Genomic DNA, 18,532 nt, shown 5'->3' on the forward strand with positions numbered 1-18,532 from the left:
TTTTTTAACATGCTTACCAGAGAGTGACAGCATCAGGTGACATGGTGTCAGCTCATCTTGACGTGAAACTTGGTGAAAACCTGAAAAAAATCAGGGAATTTGAAAATGTCAACTTGGTAGACACGTTGTTCTTCTAAGCATGCAGTATGGCACATAAGCCTGGAGGTTAACGAAGAATCTCGAGAACGCGTTAAGGACCGTACAAAGAGCAATGCAATGATAAATGTTAAGAGACAGGAAGAGAGCGGTGTGGATAAGAGAGCAAATGGGGATGGTCGATATTCTAGTAGACATTAAGAGGAAAAAATGAAGCTGGGCAGGCCATGTAATGCATAGGGTAGATAACCAGAGGACCATTAGAGTTGCAGAATGGGCGCCAAGGGAAGGGAAGCTTCGCCAAGGATGATGAAATTTGAAAGCACAAGTTTTGCAGGGAGGTGCCTTCGTTCTGCATTGAACTTTAAGATAGGATGATGATGATGGTGAATGCGTGCAACTCTTTAAAAAGAAATTTGGGCCGGAAATAGCTTGCACAGTTCACCACGACACAAAACCAAATTCGTATGCTTTGCCACTAACACGGATGTATTCCAGCGAAGCTAACTTATGAAAAGCGGCCACCATTGTGTAATCATCTCTATTTCATTGTTGGAACAGCTTGCGAAACATAGCATGATGTGTTGGAAGGAGCCCCGTAACTTTTTTTCCTTTATAGCCGGCTATAATATGCACATGCTGAATTTTTTATAATTAATGCTATGTGATGTGCAAATTAAGCAGCAATTTTATCCAGTATTAAAACGTACCTTAGTGTAACAATACAATGAGAGACGTAATCAAGAATTTGTATGTATGCACATCTGAGTGCGCATGCATGCGTGCTGTCATTCTTGAGTGCGCAAAGACGTGAAACTGGTCTTAGTGCAGCTTGGTAGCTCATAGTTTGTGAGGGGATTCGTAATGGCAGTGCTCCACCACGCCACAATGCAGCAGTCAACGCTGATGGTGTATCCACACGACGGACGGCTCCGCGCAAGTCTGTGCCGCAGATGCTTAATCCGCCGCCCATCCAGACGATGGACAGACTGAGCAGACGACCGCGCCGGAAAAATAAACATGGCGGCACCACCCGAAGCGACTGCCGTCCGCCTCGAACCTGTGAAGTCGTCGTCGTCCACTGTGTGACCCGTAATTTTCAAACTGAGGCTTGTATTTGGTTTAAATTTGTGTCCAGAAGCTTCGACAGCAATCCATTCGTGATGAGTGGGCACCGTTTCTGAAAGAGATACTCAGATTCTCGGCGTGTAGGCTTAGAGTGGCTGTATGGCTGAACATGGCGTCGACGATGTTGTGGCGGCCCGGGCGGATCTCAGTGGACGTAAGTTATTATGATTGCTTGTTTCTACTCACTCTAGATGGCGCCATCGGTGTAACAAAGACTTTGTCATACGTGTTTTTCACTCTGAATGAAAATGGCAATCGAAAGGAAACGACGGTTGGCCGCAATGGCTGTCGTTTTGTCCGAATTGGATGATGACGAGTGCTTGTTTCATCGAAAGAGGTCTTGTTACGCTCTCATGTCCGCGTTATCGGTGAGTCATATCCCACAACGCGGCGAACTGCTCCACAAGATGTAAGAACAAAGTTACCTCGTCCGCTCAGGTTCATTTCAGTCGCTCTTGTGAGAGTCGCATGCTCGCGAACAGACATGAATGGTGTCAGCAGCGATGAAGCTGTTTCAGAAAGATCCCAAAGTCGCGCTTGTTGCCACACTGTAGAGCATGCTAGGCTAAATCCGCAGCGTTCAACTCCCAAAATCCGGATGCGAAAAATAGCACGGCATTTTCCGTCCGTGGGGGTGGCGGACGACGCGCGGACGGTACAAATCAGTGACGCATAGTCACGTGATGCGCCGTCCGTCGCGAAAAAGACGGATTTCGTCTGTCGTGTGGATCCACCATGAAGAGAGGAAATGCTAATCTTACCGACACTGCACATGCTCAACAGGCCAGTGAGAGTGCTGACACGTGAGCTTGAAGCTCGGCAGATCCATCTAACAATTTGCGCGTCGTACATGACAGCATAATCAACATTTAATCATCGATTTATTTCAACTACCATGTACGTCGACGTTGTCTCTTTAGTGTTGACCCCCTCCCCTTTTTTCTTCGAGGATACTTCTGACAGTGAAAAATAACACTGAATGTCAATGTCCTGTTGATACAGGAACGGGCACAAGATGCAACCACTTGCAACCTTTTTAACAGAAGCTTGTATTGCCTCACTGGTGTCGGTGTTACCGCGCGAAAAAACCCAAGCTGCGCAAAAATAGGAATTGCTTATCAGGCTGCGGATTTGAACCACCGACCTCCGGATTGCGAGACCACCACGCTAACCGATTCAGCCAACGTCAGTTCATCAAACGCTGCCTTTAACCCATTGAGGGTCGACGCCGTAAATATACGGCGCCGCGAACAGGTCCGAAAATGGTCGATGCCGTATATTTACGGCGCCGTCTGTACGTTTAAAACGCGCGCTAATTTCATAGCTTTTTCTTGCCTGGCATGTGGTGCTAGTATGTGGGAATACATGAAATTTTTTTCTCGCGTCTCTCTCTTTCAATTTTCGTTCTATAGTTTTTTCTTGCTCCGGCGCGTCTGCTACTGCTCGCGCATTGGCGCGCTCGCGGGCGCGCGGCGGTTAGTTTCGGTTTTGTTCCGCACGCGGTTTCGGCTTCTTTTGCTCGCAAAACTGATGGCTATCTCGTTCTTGTCACTCAAAGGGTGACCGCCTGTTACCCGCTCGGTTGCTGCTCACAGGGGTCCGCATACGAAGGATGCCGCCGTGCATGCGTTTCCTTTTTTGGCCCTTTATTCCGAAGTTGCCTCCCACGTCTGCTCAGGGAAGCAGTACCCAGAGGAGGTGCCATGTCTGCGCCAACACCACTTGGCAGCAAAAATATCGCGAGGACACAAGGTACATGCGCGCTGAGTGCAACAAACCGCTCTGCGTGGAGCCATGCTTCAAGAACTACCACACGCTGAAGAAGTATTAGTGCAAAAGGAACATTTGAGACTTGCAAAAAATTTTCGTGTGCGCATTCTTCTTGTGTATTTTTCTCGTGTGCACATTGTGTATAACAATGCGCCAATTTTTTAAAAATCTTATAACTTTATTTGCTATTTTTATTGTTTTTCATGAATAAACAGTCCATCTATGCCAGCGCCAAACATTTTTTTCTCACTTTACGGTCACCCTAGAAAAATTACAGTAATTTTTTTTCGAAATAGCTCCCTCTGAAGAATTTAAATGTGCAATAAAAAAAAATCGACACTGAGTGGTCGCATGTGGCGAAAAAAATCGACCCTCAAAGGGTTAAGGTGGGTAAGTAGAAGCAGCGCATGGCATGAGCCAATCACGGGCGTCCCCTTCCTCCAGAGAAGGGAAAGGGTGTGTTCGCGTGCCTGACACCAGTTCAGGCCCAGCAGTCAGATGGGGAGGCCGCGTTTGGTCTGTTCTGCCAAAGAGCAGGCTGCATTGAAGGAATGGCAGTGGGAGCAGGCCACGTGTTGTGCGTTTGGCCAAAGAACAGGCAATGTTTGATTGATGCCACCGGGAACTCATTCGAGAAAGGGGTCAACGTTGATGTGCCGCTCTCGCCGTGAGGCGTTACAAAGAGCAGCAGATCCCAAGCTTCGCTTGCACCCCGCTTCACAGCAGTGGAAGGGCAGTAACTTTTTTGGCCTCCATCCTTGTGTCATAGTCCAAGCATGCTCTTGCTAAATAGAATCATTCTTGGCAACTAAAGGTTAGTGTTTAAGTGCAATTAAAGCTCGTCATTGGAACAGTCTCCAGGACTTCAGAATTTCACAATAAGCAGAATACCATTTTGTTGGTAAGTACCACGGCAGAGATAGTGACCTATAGGTAGATACTGAAAGAGCCAGTATTCAGTAAAAACTTATAAATGTAAAAAAATTCGGCCTAGTCTAGTTTAGAGTAATTGGCAAGGATACCTGTTTTTGCAGTCTTATTCTAGTGAAGGTTTAGCACTACAGGACTGTGCCAGTTCCATTCCAACTAAATCTGCCCAATTGATGCCATTATAGATAAACATTACTGAATATATTCTGCAATCACATTATTTATTCATGAATTACACTTGCGCAGGTAACATGCATGTACTGTCAAAAAGAGTAGATATGAGAGAGATTATACAGCTAGCAACGCACTGCAAAAATAAAAGGTCACAAAGCGAATATGTTCTCGTTAAAGAAGCATAACATTATCTGCAATGTTGTCAGAACTTCAAAAATAAGTTTTTTGTTGAAAGGCACAACTAGTAAACAACTATAGTAAGAATTTCATTTAAAGTTGGAGAAATAGTACAACTCTTGGCATTCTGGGGAGTTAAAAGGAGTGGAATTAAGAAATCTCAACTTTGTCAAGTAGGAATGAAACGGAGGGCCCGCCCCATTCTGCAACTTTACTGTGGACCAGTGTACGCCAACATGGCAAGTAAGAAAAAAAATTTGGGTATTTCATGGTGCGTGTAGATCCATAGACTTTTGTTCCCAACGGTATCTTTTGATGACATGCTCAGGCTTTTTTTTTTTTCTAGTCACTTGTTGCACTTTAATGCGATAAAATCTACTTGAACCTCTTGTGGTCGCAAGATCCGCAGGCGAGCTCGTTCCCTCAATCGGCTGCCACCACCCAGCCTCTACTCAACCATATCTTGTGAACATTATATATTTTTTTTTGCCTCCTAGCATTTTGGGTGATATCCTGAGTGATGAAAACAAGCACTTCATAAAATCAGCAACATCTATCATTACGACAGAGTCATAACAATAGTGCAGCCACTACATTGTTTTAGCTTTCCATACTAAATAAACTCACTGGGTCTGCGTTAGTGTGGGCAGGGGTAAGCTTGCACACGTAAGTTTTTGTTAACATTCATAACAAAGCAAACAAGCTTTCAGGACTATAAACCTTTGAGTCGCATCAGCTACGTGGGAGCAAAATATACATTCAAAAAACAGGAAAAATAGGCACAGTGTTATGTGCCACTAATGCTTTCCTAAAAAGCTGCAAGAATTTTAGGCGGTTTTGATAGAACTATAGCATGGCACAAAACTGATGGTGCTGTGCATATGGTCACTGCAAGCAGCTGTACATTGTTAACCTCTCTGGCCAATCATGTCTGCTGCAGAAGCATCCCTAGTATGTCTCCCAATTTCAAGATACTTGATTTAGTGCAGTATCACTCTTTGTTGGCCTTTTTATCAGACTGACGCAGAAGTGGGAGCACTGTACACTGTTCACATTTTCTTTGTGCGCAAAAGATAAGTATGCGTTGCATTCACCACTAAGAGAATGTATTTAATGCTGTTCTTAAGTTTACAGCACATGACACAGGTATTCATGACAAATCTGTGCATGTCATACAGACCGCTGAAATTTCAAATGAAACACCACTTTCCTCCCTCTCGAGAAAGTGCCACACCCAGCCAGAGTCAAGGCAACACAAACAAAATAGAGTCTTAAAAGTGTCGCTCGCCATGACGCATTACTTAGGTAAATCGCCCAATTCAGAATGCGCAATGCCACGGTGGAAAATGTGCCATGCAACAAAACCGGATAAGGAAAAAAAAAGCGGGTGGTGCTAGTCACGTGAACCCAATGTGGTTCTTCGGCTCAAGTATGTGACAAGACGAGGAAGGAACGTCGCTCGCGGAGGCTACTCGAGGCAGAGTGTCTCTCTGTTGGCAGTCATGCTCACCTCATGGTGGTGTGGTAAGAGGGCATTCAATTTCTGCTGTCTCCTCTAATAATAAACCAGTTTAAAAGATTATTTCTGTAAAGAAATGCCAGAAGTCTGAAGTCGTTACTCCAAACATTCATCGTGGATATGAAGTCCAATGCATGTGGAACTGTCGAAAGTGGTTCACTCATATTCTTCTCATCTACTTTCAAGAAATTTCACACTAAATTGATGTAGACCTCTGCATTGTCACAAACAGCAGGACGCAACCTTGAAGTCTGTTTTGAATTCCTCATTAATGCATGAAAATCCAGGATGCAGCAGCCAAGTAACAGTCTACTACACATAACTCCATCTTCACCTCTGCGTTCAGGCAATGAAATGCAGTTTTTACCATAGCGAGCATGAGATGTTTACTTGGAGATGCAGCTCTTAGCCTGTCTACGTATGACTGTGATATTTAAAAAAGATGCCAGTTATTTAAAACTATGTTATTAAAAAAACATCTTTCATGTTCGAAACATGCCTGGAGGCAATAATAACCAGCTTGAAAAGTAATTATGTCCCATGGCTGTATTCGGGTCTCAAGAAGCTTTAAATTGCAGTGTAAACTAATAGCGTCCTCGATCACTCGCACCGGGGCGCCTTGCTGCGCACTTTAATCCTCGATCACCGGAAGCGCACCCTGTTGGAGCGGTTTTCCATTGCCCCGTCTCGCACCGAGAAAATCGGCGGTGCGCCGGGGTGCAATCCCAGCAAGCACTGCGGGACGCGCGCGCGCACTGCCGACTGCAGAACCGTGGATGCTCTGGCCTGATAGCTGCGGTTGCAATGGAGTTGACGGAGTTAGCCAGTGGAGATGTCGGCAATGAGAAAGGAAGCGCTGCTAATTGCCGCAATCGATGAGCTTTTTTCAAGTTCTTCGGACAGCGAAGACAGCATGCTTATCGACCTCGTCCAAAAACAATGTGGTGAAGAGCGGCCGAAAGTGGACAGGTTCGTTGAAAGGGTCGCCAGGATTATTTATAAGATCCATTGGTGTTTGCTTGCAACCAGGTATGTCGGAGCATGCAGTTTGACAAGGTTTGAGCGCTTGCCGCAGATGCTCAGCACCTGCAAACAACAAAATGTGCGCGCGCGCGCGCGCGTTCGCGCACGTCTTGCGCGCCAGGGGCAAAATAGCGCTGCATGCAAGCACCCTGCAATGGGTGCAGTTTTGTCCTCGATGTTGACCCTCCGCAGTGCACCACCACGGCAGTGCAAGGCGCACCATTCTGGTTTCAGCGCAACCTCGGGGCAAGGTGATCGAGGACGCTATAAAACTTGCTAGGGGGCCTGATGTAAGGCCCTCAAAAAACAGGCCAAACAGGGGGCTAAATGTTTCTTCAATAGGATAGAAAGTTTGCGCTGGAAAGTTAACACCAAATATAAATGAAAATATATTACTTCAGACTTACCACCAGACTTTCACAATTCGAGTCTTGTTCTCCAAGGTGCATTGCCATTCCGACTTGTCCAGCTAGAGAGAAATGCAGTTCGTATTGCCTCCGCCAATGTGTTGCACATGCACATGTGATGAACTCTACAAAATGAGAGCAGCATTGAAGATAAACTGAGCAGCTGAAAGTGCGCGCACTGTTTCTTCTACGCACAATATGGAAACAGCAGGGGTAAATTTCGTTAGAAGATTTGCGTAACACTTCATTCCCGTTCATATTGAAACATAAGTCGACTCTGAATATAAGACAACCCCTACTTAAAGACATCGCATTACAGTTCCCTTTATAATGGAAAACTACATGTTCTATAAAAAATTGGGCACTGAAAGCACCATGCCCCGCTTTGCATCAGTTGTTTCGCTTAAATCTTTTGTGTACCCAGCAGAAATTCTAGATTCTAAGCATTTGTTTTAAATGTAACGAACCTCGTCAAATTTGGTGCAGTGGTTGCCGAGAAAAACGAATACTCCGTTTACATGTATTTAGATTGGAACACCCGAGCTAAAGCTTCCTCTTAAACGCGCCCTCCACGCGGAGGCATTGCCGAGCCCGAACCGAAGGAGCAGTATGGTATCCACATTTTGTCTGCTGGAGGCGCCGCCAAATTATACTAAACAAAGAAACATTGCGTACACTTAGTACACGTACAAATTTCCTCTTTATAGCGACAAGGTAGGGGACTGTGGCTAGCAGTGGCAGCCGGCTTTACCTATGCGCCGCCAGTCTGGTTTCTCAGACGTGTAACGATTGCGACAGTGTACGCGGCGGAAAAAGCACCTGGGACTCCTGCAAGACCAGACAAAACCTTGCCTCTGTGCATTATCTAACTCCTTCTCATTACCGTTAAACAAAACTCGAGAACGCAGTCAAGAATTTCGCATTGAGGTGAGATAAGCAACTGTTCAATAACTAGAATAAATACGTCCACTTGCCTGTCTGTTCACGCCAATACCGCAAGCTCTATTCAGAAGCACGAGACGGGCGCTGAAAAGCGTCGAGACATTTCACTCGGCGAAATTAACCGCTTGCATTTCCAATGCAGCGAAAAATCAAGTGAACGATCAGAGTGTATTAACGACGTCGACGATGCAGTCGGCCATTTTGGGAAGTTTTAGGCGTGGATCGGCTTGGCTATTAGCCCCGAGAACGAACACGAGCGGCGCTGCGAGCGCCGCTAGCGTGACGTCAGGGCACGGACTCTCGCCTGTCGTCTGCTACAGTTCGGGCGTTGTCCGGGCGCTTTCTGCGGTGTTTTCGTTTGTTCGCCCTCGTTCTCTCTGCTTGTATACTTATGGTGGTCGTCTCAAATATATTTTTACGACGTCTTCCTTTGAGAACATTTATTCAAAGAGCTAATTTCTTAGACAACAATGCAGCTCTCGAAGGCAGCGCTACAGTGCCAGCCGAAGCGACGCAGACCAGCCCGTTGCGGGTTTTTCATACGCGGATAGACAATCGCAAAAGCATAGCCTATAGGAATCCAGTTATGATACCATACCTGCCGCGGTGCAACAAGTATGTCACAAAGCTGGCTATATATGACTTCTACAGCAGTCACGTTGATTTTATTCCGCTAAAACAGGTTAGCTCACGACGAGTAGTTCATGGTATAATATCGAATTTTTGCATTTCCTCACAGAAACGCTCGGCAGTAGCACGGGGACTTAACTAATACTGGAGATAAGATTCTACACGCCTCACTTGCTTCTTTACCTGCTTGTCAACACTAGGCGGTTCTTCACGTGTTTATTTTTTATACGCGGCGGAAACTTGAAGTAAAGTTAATGAAGGCTTACAGCTATTTACATAGTACAAATAGGAATGTACCAATATATATTCCCTTTTCCGTGCTACACGTTCAACTCACCTCTTTGGAGCACGTTTGTTAATGATTACAATGAAAGCTCGTTAATTCGAACTTCAATAATTCGAATTTATGGATAATTCGAACTGTACGATTTGGCCCGGCCAAGCTCCACAGAAGTCTATGTATAAGAAAGTCCGTTAATTCGAACGCGAGAAGGTGCCCTCACGGATAATTCGAACTACGCTCGCCTGGCACACGGCCAGAGAAACGCGCCTACTGCCTACACACAAGGCTGTATTGCCTCCGAAACGGAGAGAACGGCGACAGAAGGCAAAATCGGAAAAAAATCTAACCGACGCGGGGTCAGCCAGAAGGCAGCGGCGGCTGCCGCCTCTCCGTTCTACGTAACCTCCGAGACTTCTTGCCCGTTGCGAATCTCGGAGGCTTTGCAAATCTTGTACAGCTGCTAATGTTGTGCGGAGATGGCACGGCAAGCTCCGAAACACAGCGAATCAAGTACGTCGCAGCTGCGCTTACAATCAAGAACCTACGAATCAGGGCCTACGCCACCTTCACATGTTCAGCGTCTTTGTCTCGGCAGTCTTCATCGGTTGTGCACCTCTGTTTTCAGCTTAGGAGGTATCGGCCGTCGCGATTCATTGTGATGGGTGTTAAGCCTCGGCTCACGTTCGTTTCGATGGGCATCGGTGGTGTGGCACAGTCGGACCCGGAGCTTCGACTTGAAGATGGCGTGTGCCCGCAGCACACGCCATCACTTTCTGACATGCCCTACTGCTTCCAAATCGCAGTGTACTAGTTGCCCTCCTTCACTTTCATTAGTTCGAACTTTCGTTAATTCGAACTGAAGAGGCTTCCCCTTGCGGTTCGAATTAACGAGCTTTTACTGTAATAATGTTTGTTATGTTCCTCTTTTTTTGTTTATGGTACCTAGTGTATATCATTTATTTATTTCAATGCCGCAGTGTGTTTTGCATTGTTATTGTGGAAATATTTCACTGTTCTTTCATATATTCTATAACTGCAATGTTTTATGGCGACTATATAAATGTAATTTATATGGCGCTTGATGTGTTACCCCATGCAGCCATATTGTACCTAAGGGGGTGAGGTTACCTCAAGCCGCGTCTGTGCGGCTTTTTTCCCTCATCCACCTCCATTTACCACTCCTCTGTACATGTGTGTGTGTAAATGGAAATTAATAAATCAAATCAAATCAAACTCATTTGAGAAATTTACTAGTGCTTGTTGCTTGAGGAATATACATGACGAATCTGTTTGGCGAACTGACACAGGCTACTCGGCCCAATTTTTTTAGTGAAGCATGCCTGCTGGACCGCATAGCTGCAGCTAGAAAGAAGTCGAAGCGTCAATGACTAGTAGTATGGGACATATTCAAGATATCGAAATTCCCCCGGTGGAGGGTCAGAAATTAAGTGAAAGTATATGCAAGGCTTGTGGTGTGGTGCTTTCTTTATGAATGTTTGCGATTGGATTGGAGCAAACTTAATTTAGCCTGCAAGGTTCTCTTTTATGTACCGACGAAGCGAATTGTTATCCGTTTGTATAATTAAATAACGCTGGATCGAGACATCATGAGACAGAACGTGCTTGAATTTTCCTTTTGTAGGCAATCTAAGCTGCGGTGTAGTAGCTCGAGAATACTTCAGCCATTCCAGTTGGCGCTGTAAAAAAATGCTTTATGGTTTTAATTCGAAGTTGTAGTGAACTGATGGGTTTCGCGATCATAGCGTGCCTCGCTATACGGACAGTCGATTGCTACCGTTACGTGATCAGGGGTGTGCCATATTGTCGATAAAGGCTACTTAGGGCCACTATGAAACATTTCATCACTTTCAATTGAGTGGCTCTCGATCTTAACAATGAAACTTTTCTCTCAGGTGATTGCTACTATGGTGTTTGTGAATTAACTATGTAAATACTCTACATGACGCGCCGTCGTGTTAGCAGCCATGAGCAATTTGTTATTTGGAGGCCTGTTTCAGAGGGGGATGAAAGTAGCAGCAAACTTTTTCATAAGAAATACGCGCCTAACTATTTTTTTACGCATTAATGAATGGGCATATTTGAATAGAACAACACACCAGAGTAATAGGAATCATGATGACAGCTTCGCTGGGCAGTGTCTTTCTAACATCGGATGACATGTTGACGCCAATTACCAAATTTTTCTTCCACGTAAAATGCAATGCCTCTCATAGCTAAATACTAAAGGAATGTTAAAGGGAAGCTGAAAGGTTTTCCAGAAAAAATGAGTGAACATGTGTACATAATGGTTTTCAACCCTCCGAATTCGAATATCGTATCGAAATTGAGCGAAAGAAAGCGCAAATATATTTTATTTCGACGAAAAGTGCAGCAGCGGACACGCCCAGCTCGCGCGTCTCGTTTCCGCCTGTGATTGGTTGGGCGACCCGGGACGTCAACTTTAGCGACCGACCGCTGCCGCTCCCCATGAAGCGCGGTGCCAGGTAGTTTGGTGCCGTAATGGAAAATTAAGCGGTAATAGAAAATTGAGAGAGACTGCGTTTTTCTGAAGAGTTCGGCGTTGCTCCCTACATGTACGAGCCGATTGCAAAGAGCCGGCCTCTCGAAGAAGTAAACGATGCTGGTGCGAGCAGTGCTTTCGACGAGAACGAAAGCGAAGTCTTGGGATCTCCTCGTGTTGGAAATGCTCTTTGGTGAGTATGTTTTTTGCAAAGCGATCTAGTGATCTCGCCGATCTTTCGCCGATCTAGTGAGCTCGTTTCCGGTCAAACAACTGCAGTGTTGTGTTCCTGCATGCCTCCTCGTGGAACGTAAGCGGGGATGCGATCGTCGGCATTTGTGCGCTGTCCAAAGCTGTCGGCAACCTACAAAGACGGTTCAAACGCGTGAAAAGCTTCCCGGTTCATGCAGTACGTGTAGTGACCTTCATCTGTGCGCCATCCGCACACTACTCATAACCGAAGTCGTAAAGGCGGCGAATTCCGTCGGCTACGTGAGACGGTCGGTTTCTCGCTGTGCGCGAGAGACGGGGGGAGCGTAGCATCCTGGCGTGCGCCGGCTTTCCAGAACATGCAAACTCTACATTTGCACTGCGTTATGGTAGCTGCGTGCAGGCTGTTTTACAACACACGTGCAAATAGAAAATTCGCGGCGCTTTGCGACGAAACCTGCGTCGAGGGCGGGAAATAAACATGCACCTTCCGTTCAGCGTGCTGACATGAAGGAGCTCGCAGTAAATCAAAATCCAGGTTTGGGCGACTTCGTGTATTCATAAGGCCTTCCAACACCAGTTATCATCAGTCAGTCCGCACTCGTGCCGTCTTTGTTTTCGTTGCTCCGATCTTTTCGCGCTGCGTTTAGAAAGCCTGCTAGTGGAAATTCTGGTGATAATCGTCGTCACGGAAATGGTTGCAGCACAGCAGTGTTGTTCTTGAGGGCTTGAAATTCTTTCTCTTTACAGCAGCCTCCCACTTCCTTAAAAGCTTCTTGTCTTGTGGGAAGCAATGGAAGACAACATTGTCGCGGCCGCTGGTGTTCGTGCAACCGTAGGCTGCACAGAAAGACGGCATGATCGGCCCACCACATCAGTTGATGCTGCGCACGTTGACCACCACTCTACATACACACAGACGCAACCACAAAGAAATGCAGGGTTGATCGAAGCAGATTATGACGGCACGCACGCAGAAACAAGCACGGTCAGGCACGGTCGCGCAGGCTGCGAAGGAGCAAAACACTAAAGTTGACGTCACAACACCGCGGTTTCCGGTCTCCGCTCGCATCGTCAGCGTCAGCAGCAGCGCGCGGCATTCGACGGGGGGCGGAGCTACAGTGCAATTTCAACCGACGATTACGTCGCTCCTATTTGAAAAAAAACCCCCAAATTTGACCTACATGGTTTATAAGGTTCCCGCATCCGTATATGAGCGTCTTATTGAATTCGACAGACTCTTCAGCTTCCCTTTAAGTGTTTAGCGAAGCATCACACACAACTTCGCGCGTTGAATTTGCAGATATTCTTTTTTTTGTCAAAATTTACCGATAGACACGGCGCATATATGCATTGCAAAACCTAGTAGACCCCTTTAACGCTGCTTAGCTTGCGATATCCAAGCCGCAAAGTTTCTCGACTCACACGCTTTTGAAGAAGAAACTGTGGTTAAGGTATGGCAGCTGAAAGAAGCCGACGTATTCTTCAATACGTACGGCTCGAGCCACCCATACCCCAAGCATACACGAAGGGAACGAGCGCGCGCGGCAACCGAGCGAGCCAGAGCGAGCGGCGTCCTGGCCGTGACGTCACTCGCGAGAGGGCGCCACTCCTAATTCTCGCCGCTAATAGCTGCGCACAATCTTTGGAAGCGACCTTTTTTTGTTGTTGTTGTCGCCAGACGAAAATCGCTGTGTTACTTTTTTTTTTTTTACAGAGAAGATATGTTTATACTAAGGGTATGGTGGCTAGCATACACTCTTAAGCATAATTACACCCTTTTGCCATACAACTATAATTGTCATCTGCTTGCCCACATTTCCTTTCTTTAACGCGGCAAGCCCGGTACTTTTCAGTAACGAACGGCATGCGCGTTATCAGAATGACATAGCATTCCCGACAGGAAAGTAACAGGCAATGCTATCATGCTGATAACGCGCGTGCCGTTCGTTACCGGGCTCGCAGCGTTAAATAAAAAAACGCATCAAGGCAGATGACGATTATCGTTGTGTGGCAGAAGGGGCACTCGAAAGGGTGTAAACTGTTCTTTGAGTGAATAATCGTCACTCTTACTCTAAAAATATTAAGTGCAATATTATGGCCTTATAAATAATATGTACGAACAATTTACTGGATGTACATGTTAATGAAACAGGTCTATAGTTACGTCGAGTTTAGAGCCAGATTTGTGCACAGGTATTACTTTGGCCCTTCGCCAGTCATCAGGTATCACTGAAGTTTCCAAAGATCGCCTGTAAATTACGTGTAAGTATTTTGACGTCCAAACTGCATGCTTTTGCAAAAATGCATTTGATATAAGATCACGGCCACAGGGTTTCTTTACATCCAGATTTTGTAAGAGTCGAAAAATTCCTTGTTGGTCGATATCTATTTCAGGCATTGGAGTCTCGAACTGATACTGTGGAGAGGGACAGTTAAAGGTAGTTCTGTTAAATACAGATTGAAAAAATTCATAAAATTTGCTTGCTATGACGTCAGGCTGAAGAACTGTCCCGTTCGAAACAGTAATCTGCGATACGGTGTGCCGCTCCCTCGATAGGTAGCGCCAGAATTTTTGTGGTTTATTCGTCAGGTAAGAAGGCAGAGTAACAGTGAAAAAATGCTCCTTGGCCATATGGATCTTATATTGTAATAAGCGTACGAGATCTTGAAGGTCACGTGTGGTTTTCTTTCTGCGCTTCCTTTTAATTTTTCGTTTTAAATGTATTATTTCACACGATACGCAAGGATGTTCTCTGTTCACTCGTTTATTTCTGGAGGGAATGTAGTTTTCTTCACAAAAGCGCACAATACGCTTAAAACGTAACCATAATTAATTTACATCATGAAGTAATGAAAACTGCAGAAAGCAGGCGTTTAAATATTCTGAGATAGCATTGTCATCCGCTCTTGAGTAATCCCTGATAACAGCAATCGATGGCTTAACGCGTTCACGGTTTCCTAAAATTGGACAGGAGAATACAATCATTTTATGGTCCGAAATGCTATTTTCAACGTTTAATGTGTTATTTTGAAATAGACTGCTTACGAACATCAGATCAAGCACAGAACATGACCGACCAGCTATTCTAGTCGGTTCGGAAACTAGCTGGTCTAGAGAAAAGGTAAATGACATGAACAATAGAGATTCAGCACTTTTTGCGTCACAGCTGTTGTGCGAAAGATTAGACCAATTGATTCCTGGTAAATTGAAATCACCTGTGATGATAATATTGGAACGTGAATTAGTGTGTTGTGCAATGTAAGTGTGCATAACGTCTAGGTATACAGGGGGCGCATTCGGAGGTCGATATAGGCCACCCAGAAATATGCTTTTTCCATTAAATGTAAGTTTAAACCATACACTTTCATGGTCAGGTATGCTTTTTAAAACTGTGAATTTTATGTTAGATTTAATTGCGACAGCAACACCCCCCCCCCCCCCCCGCGATTCTCTGTCTTTCCGTATGAGCCGATAAGGTGGAAACACTTCGGAATCCTGGACGCTTTCGTGAAGCCAGGTTTCCGTGATGACTATAACGTGTGGTTGATGGGCTGCAACTATGCTTTCAAGTAGGCTGAACTTATTGACTACACTGCGCGCATTTTGTCACGTGCAATCGCGAGCTGCTGAGCCACCGTGTGCAGAAGTTATCGGTTTAGATAGTTCACTTCTTCTGTCCTCACACTCATTCCATATGAAGGTTTTGCCATTTATTTTTAGTTTATCAAATGCCAGAGATACCTTTGCCCCTTTCGCCTTGTCACTTACTGCAGAACGCCATAATTTAGCAAGTGTGTCGCGTACTTTCTTTGAGAAATCTTCGGATATTGAAATCTGGGTATTTTTCAGCTTGAAGCAGCTTGATAATATTTTGTTTTTCTCAGCGAAGTTGAATAGCCTGATAATAACGGGGCGTGTCCTTTGGCTTTGCTTTGTACCGATTCTGTGAACTCGTTCTATTGAGTTAACTTCTATTCCTAGGATCTTCCTAAATATACCATCTCGCACTTCTTCTTCAAGTGTTTTAACATCTTCAGCAGAGCTCTCTCTTAATCCATAAATTACTAGGTTATCCCGCCTACTTCTATTTTCTAGATCATCGACCTTCGATGCCAGAAATTCTACTTGCGTCATGGTAGATTTACAAGATTCCTCGCAGTGTACTATCTTGTCTTCGCATTCTTTCCATAATCCCCTTTCATTCTCAATAACTGTCATTCTTTCTTGCAAATCTGCAACTATTGTCTCCACATGCTTGATATTTAAAGACAGTTGTTTCAGTGTTTTGTTCGTTTCCTTTTGTTCTCTTAGAATGCGTTTCATTCGTTCCCGTTGCGAACATTCATCTGAATCAGAGTCAGGGCCTGGATTTTGTTCAACGTCTCCGAATATTAGTAACATTAAGCGGACAACATTAAAACAATCCCGCAAAATAGCAACACAGCATTGTGGACTTGGGAGCACCGTTAACGTTATGTCATTGTCTTTAGTTGAAGAGACTAAATGCTGGTCACTAACCTGTGCGATCAGAAAAAATTTGATCAGCATCTGTACTCGTTCAGTGCTTCCAAGTCCACTGAAGGTAACGTCGAAAAGGCTGCTGCTTTTATCCGGGTGCCATGGTGTCTCCGTCGACGTCACCGTGCTGGTCAGGTGGTCCCAGTGCAGTGCACGTGGTACAGCATCCTGCGACTTGTTTCGTCCGATGAAGCCAGCAGGGCAGACAGCCAGAGGTACCAGTAGATAGGCCTGATGCAGTGCATGCTCAGACCCTGCGTCGACGAATCTGGTCCTCGACAGCACGATCTCTGCGATCAGAAAAAAATTTGATCAGCATCCGCGCTCGTTTGGTGCTTCCAAGTCCACTATGATATATGCAACTGAGCCTGTGTTAAATAATAATATGCAAGATAACAGATCATAATTGTATACTGGGAGTCATTTGACACAACTGTATTACAACTAGTTTCCATGTAATAACATGAAAATTTCTATATGTATTTGCGCTTAAAAACTCTTATATCCACACTTTATCCGTAATTGTATTCCTACACCAGCCGCTTCCGTGCCTGTCTGGGAGACCGGAACTTTGTCAAGCCGAAGAGAATTCGGTTTTATCCCAGCTCTCCCTTTTTCACCTTGTATCCAGTGGTGAAAATAAAAATGATGATGATGATGATGATGATGATGTAGCAGAATATGTTCACAGGAGTGAAATGCCACTGTACTGAATTTTGTTAAACTGAAAGGCATTTGCATTGGGTTGAATGGCGTTTCGATGGGGGACATAAAAAACTTCGTACAGCTGACTAATTTGTTCAAGTGACGTTCAAGTGGTAGTTTACTGTATATTGGTTTTCTTGGATAAAAAATTTAGTTGGAAACAGTGCCTTGTATGTCCTCATTTTTTCTTAAACATTGCTCGATGAACAAGAGGTGCAAAAAGAGACCTTTCTATTTTGTCTCTTCTGACCTAACTGGCATTTGGCGAATACCTCTTGCGTGCGGGAGAAAGTGGGGGGGGGGGGGGGGGGTATATTGGAAAAAGTTTGGCAGTGTCTGGCTCCTCCTGGGGTGGTGTTAGAGGTGTGTATGAACCACTGCTTAGATAAATCGAACTCAGTACCTTTTTCTCAGTACAAGCATTCGTGAATGTTAACTTGTTATTCCAGCAGTTTAAAAAATGCCTGCATAGGCCCTATACCACAATATGTCCCAAGCCTTCTATTTTTTTTTTATTTAAGAGGACTTGAAAGCATTTGAACTTCAATGTTAATGAAAAGAATGTTACAACTTTCAATAGCAAGGGATTGTTGTTATCAAGACTCCACAAAATGATGCAAAAAGAGCTGTTCTGCCATGAACAATTTCCAATATTGTAATTCTGAGAAGCGGTTATTAAGTTTTGAGGAGAAAGTTTGTTGAATGTATGTTCCAGCTTGTAAACCGCGCACAAACTATTTGAGGGCGGTAAGAAGATTTTTTATAGTTTAATATCAAGAGTTGACGAACAGCCACAGTTCAGCAATGTCATGTGTTTTCTCATTTTGAAGAGCAAAAATTATTTCAACATATCTGAGCTATCAACCCTACAATAGTCATGACATTAGCCATTAATCAAGTGGGGGACCAAGATTACAATTTTTATTCTGTTGGTCTAATAGGGCGATGGTTCATCTCAATATCCCCACTCACCAGAGGGTTACAGGATTGGGACACCACCTGGGCAACAAGTAGGAATAAAATTAAGGCACCGACTATGTGGGCAATGAAGCTATGAAGCAATGAAGGGATGGTCAGAACATATGCAGTAAGTGGTACCACACCTATTGGTGCTGCTGCTGTCTTGCCCGCTGAAGAGGGGCAATCCAGTGGTGATAGTTTTGTAGACAGTGCCATCGACATCATGATGATTTAAAAGTCTGAAGTGGTATCATTATGTAAATTATTCACATAGTCCAGTGGGTCACTGGACAAACTATGACTGTTTCCCAAACAGAAGATAAATCAGTCCATGCTTGCATGGAGGAAAAATTGCACAAGCTTAGCAAGAGTCAATGACACGAATGCAGGGAAGTGAAACACTGTGGCAACAACAAGGCAAAGAAAAAGAACTGCACGAAGCACAGAGATCTAAGCATCGTGCCAGTGCTGCTAGAGGATTGCTCACTCAATATGAAAGTTCAGTTCCAATCATGCATACTACCTCTTGGTTTAG

General features: G+C 44.8%; 1 protein-coding gene across 19 annotated transcripts in view; it reads right to left on the bottom strand.

Moving 5' to 3' along the window:
- LOC135918737 (uncharacterized) overlaps positions 1-18,532 on the bottom strand; it is a 45,870-nt gene that overhangs the window by 22,542 nt on the left and 4,796 nt on the right. For 9 of the 19 annotated variants that reach the window (XR_011510300.1, XR_011510299.1, XR_011510298.1 and 6 more), the window contains 4 exons: positions 18,141-18,236; positions 16,333-16,622; positions 7,225-7,286; positions 18-80 (listed from right to left, as the gene is read on the bottom strand). Coding sequence is in view for 7 of the 19 variants with exons in the window: in XM_070530296.1 (XP_070386397.1) it covers positions 53-80; positions 7,225-7,286; positions 16,333-16,622; positions 18,141-18,222 (462 nt within the window). In the remaining 12 variants the exon portion in view is untranslated. Of the gene's footprint in view, positions 1-17; positions 81-5,785; positions 5,861-7,224; positions 7,350-8,198; positions 8,358-16,332; positions 16,623-18,009; positions 18,037-18,140; positions 18,237-18,532 lie in introns of those variants that run through there. The other 10 variants (XR_011510301.1, XR_011510302.1, XR_011510304.1 and 7 more) reach the window with 8 other exon arrangements.

This window comes from Dermacentor albipictus, unplaced genomic scaffold (genome assembly GCF_038994185.2).
Source record: "Dermacentor albipictus isolate Rhodes 1998 colony unplaced genomic scaffold, USDA_Dalb.pri_finalv2 scaffold_76, whole genome shotgun sequence".
Taxonomy (NCBI): Eukaryota; Metazoa; Arthropoda; class Arachnida; order Ixodida; family Ixodidae; genus Dermacentor; species Dermacentor albipictus.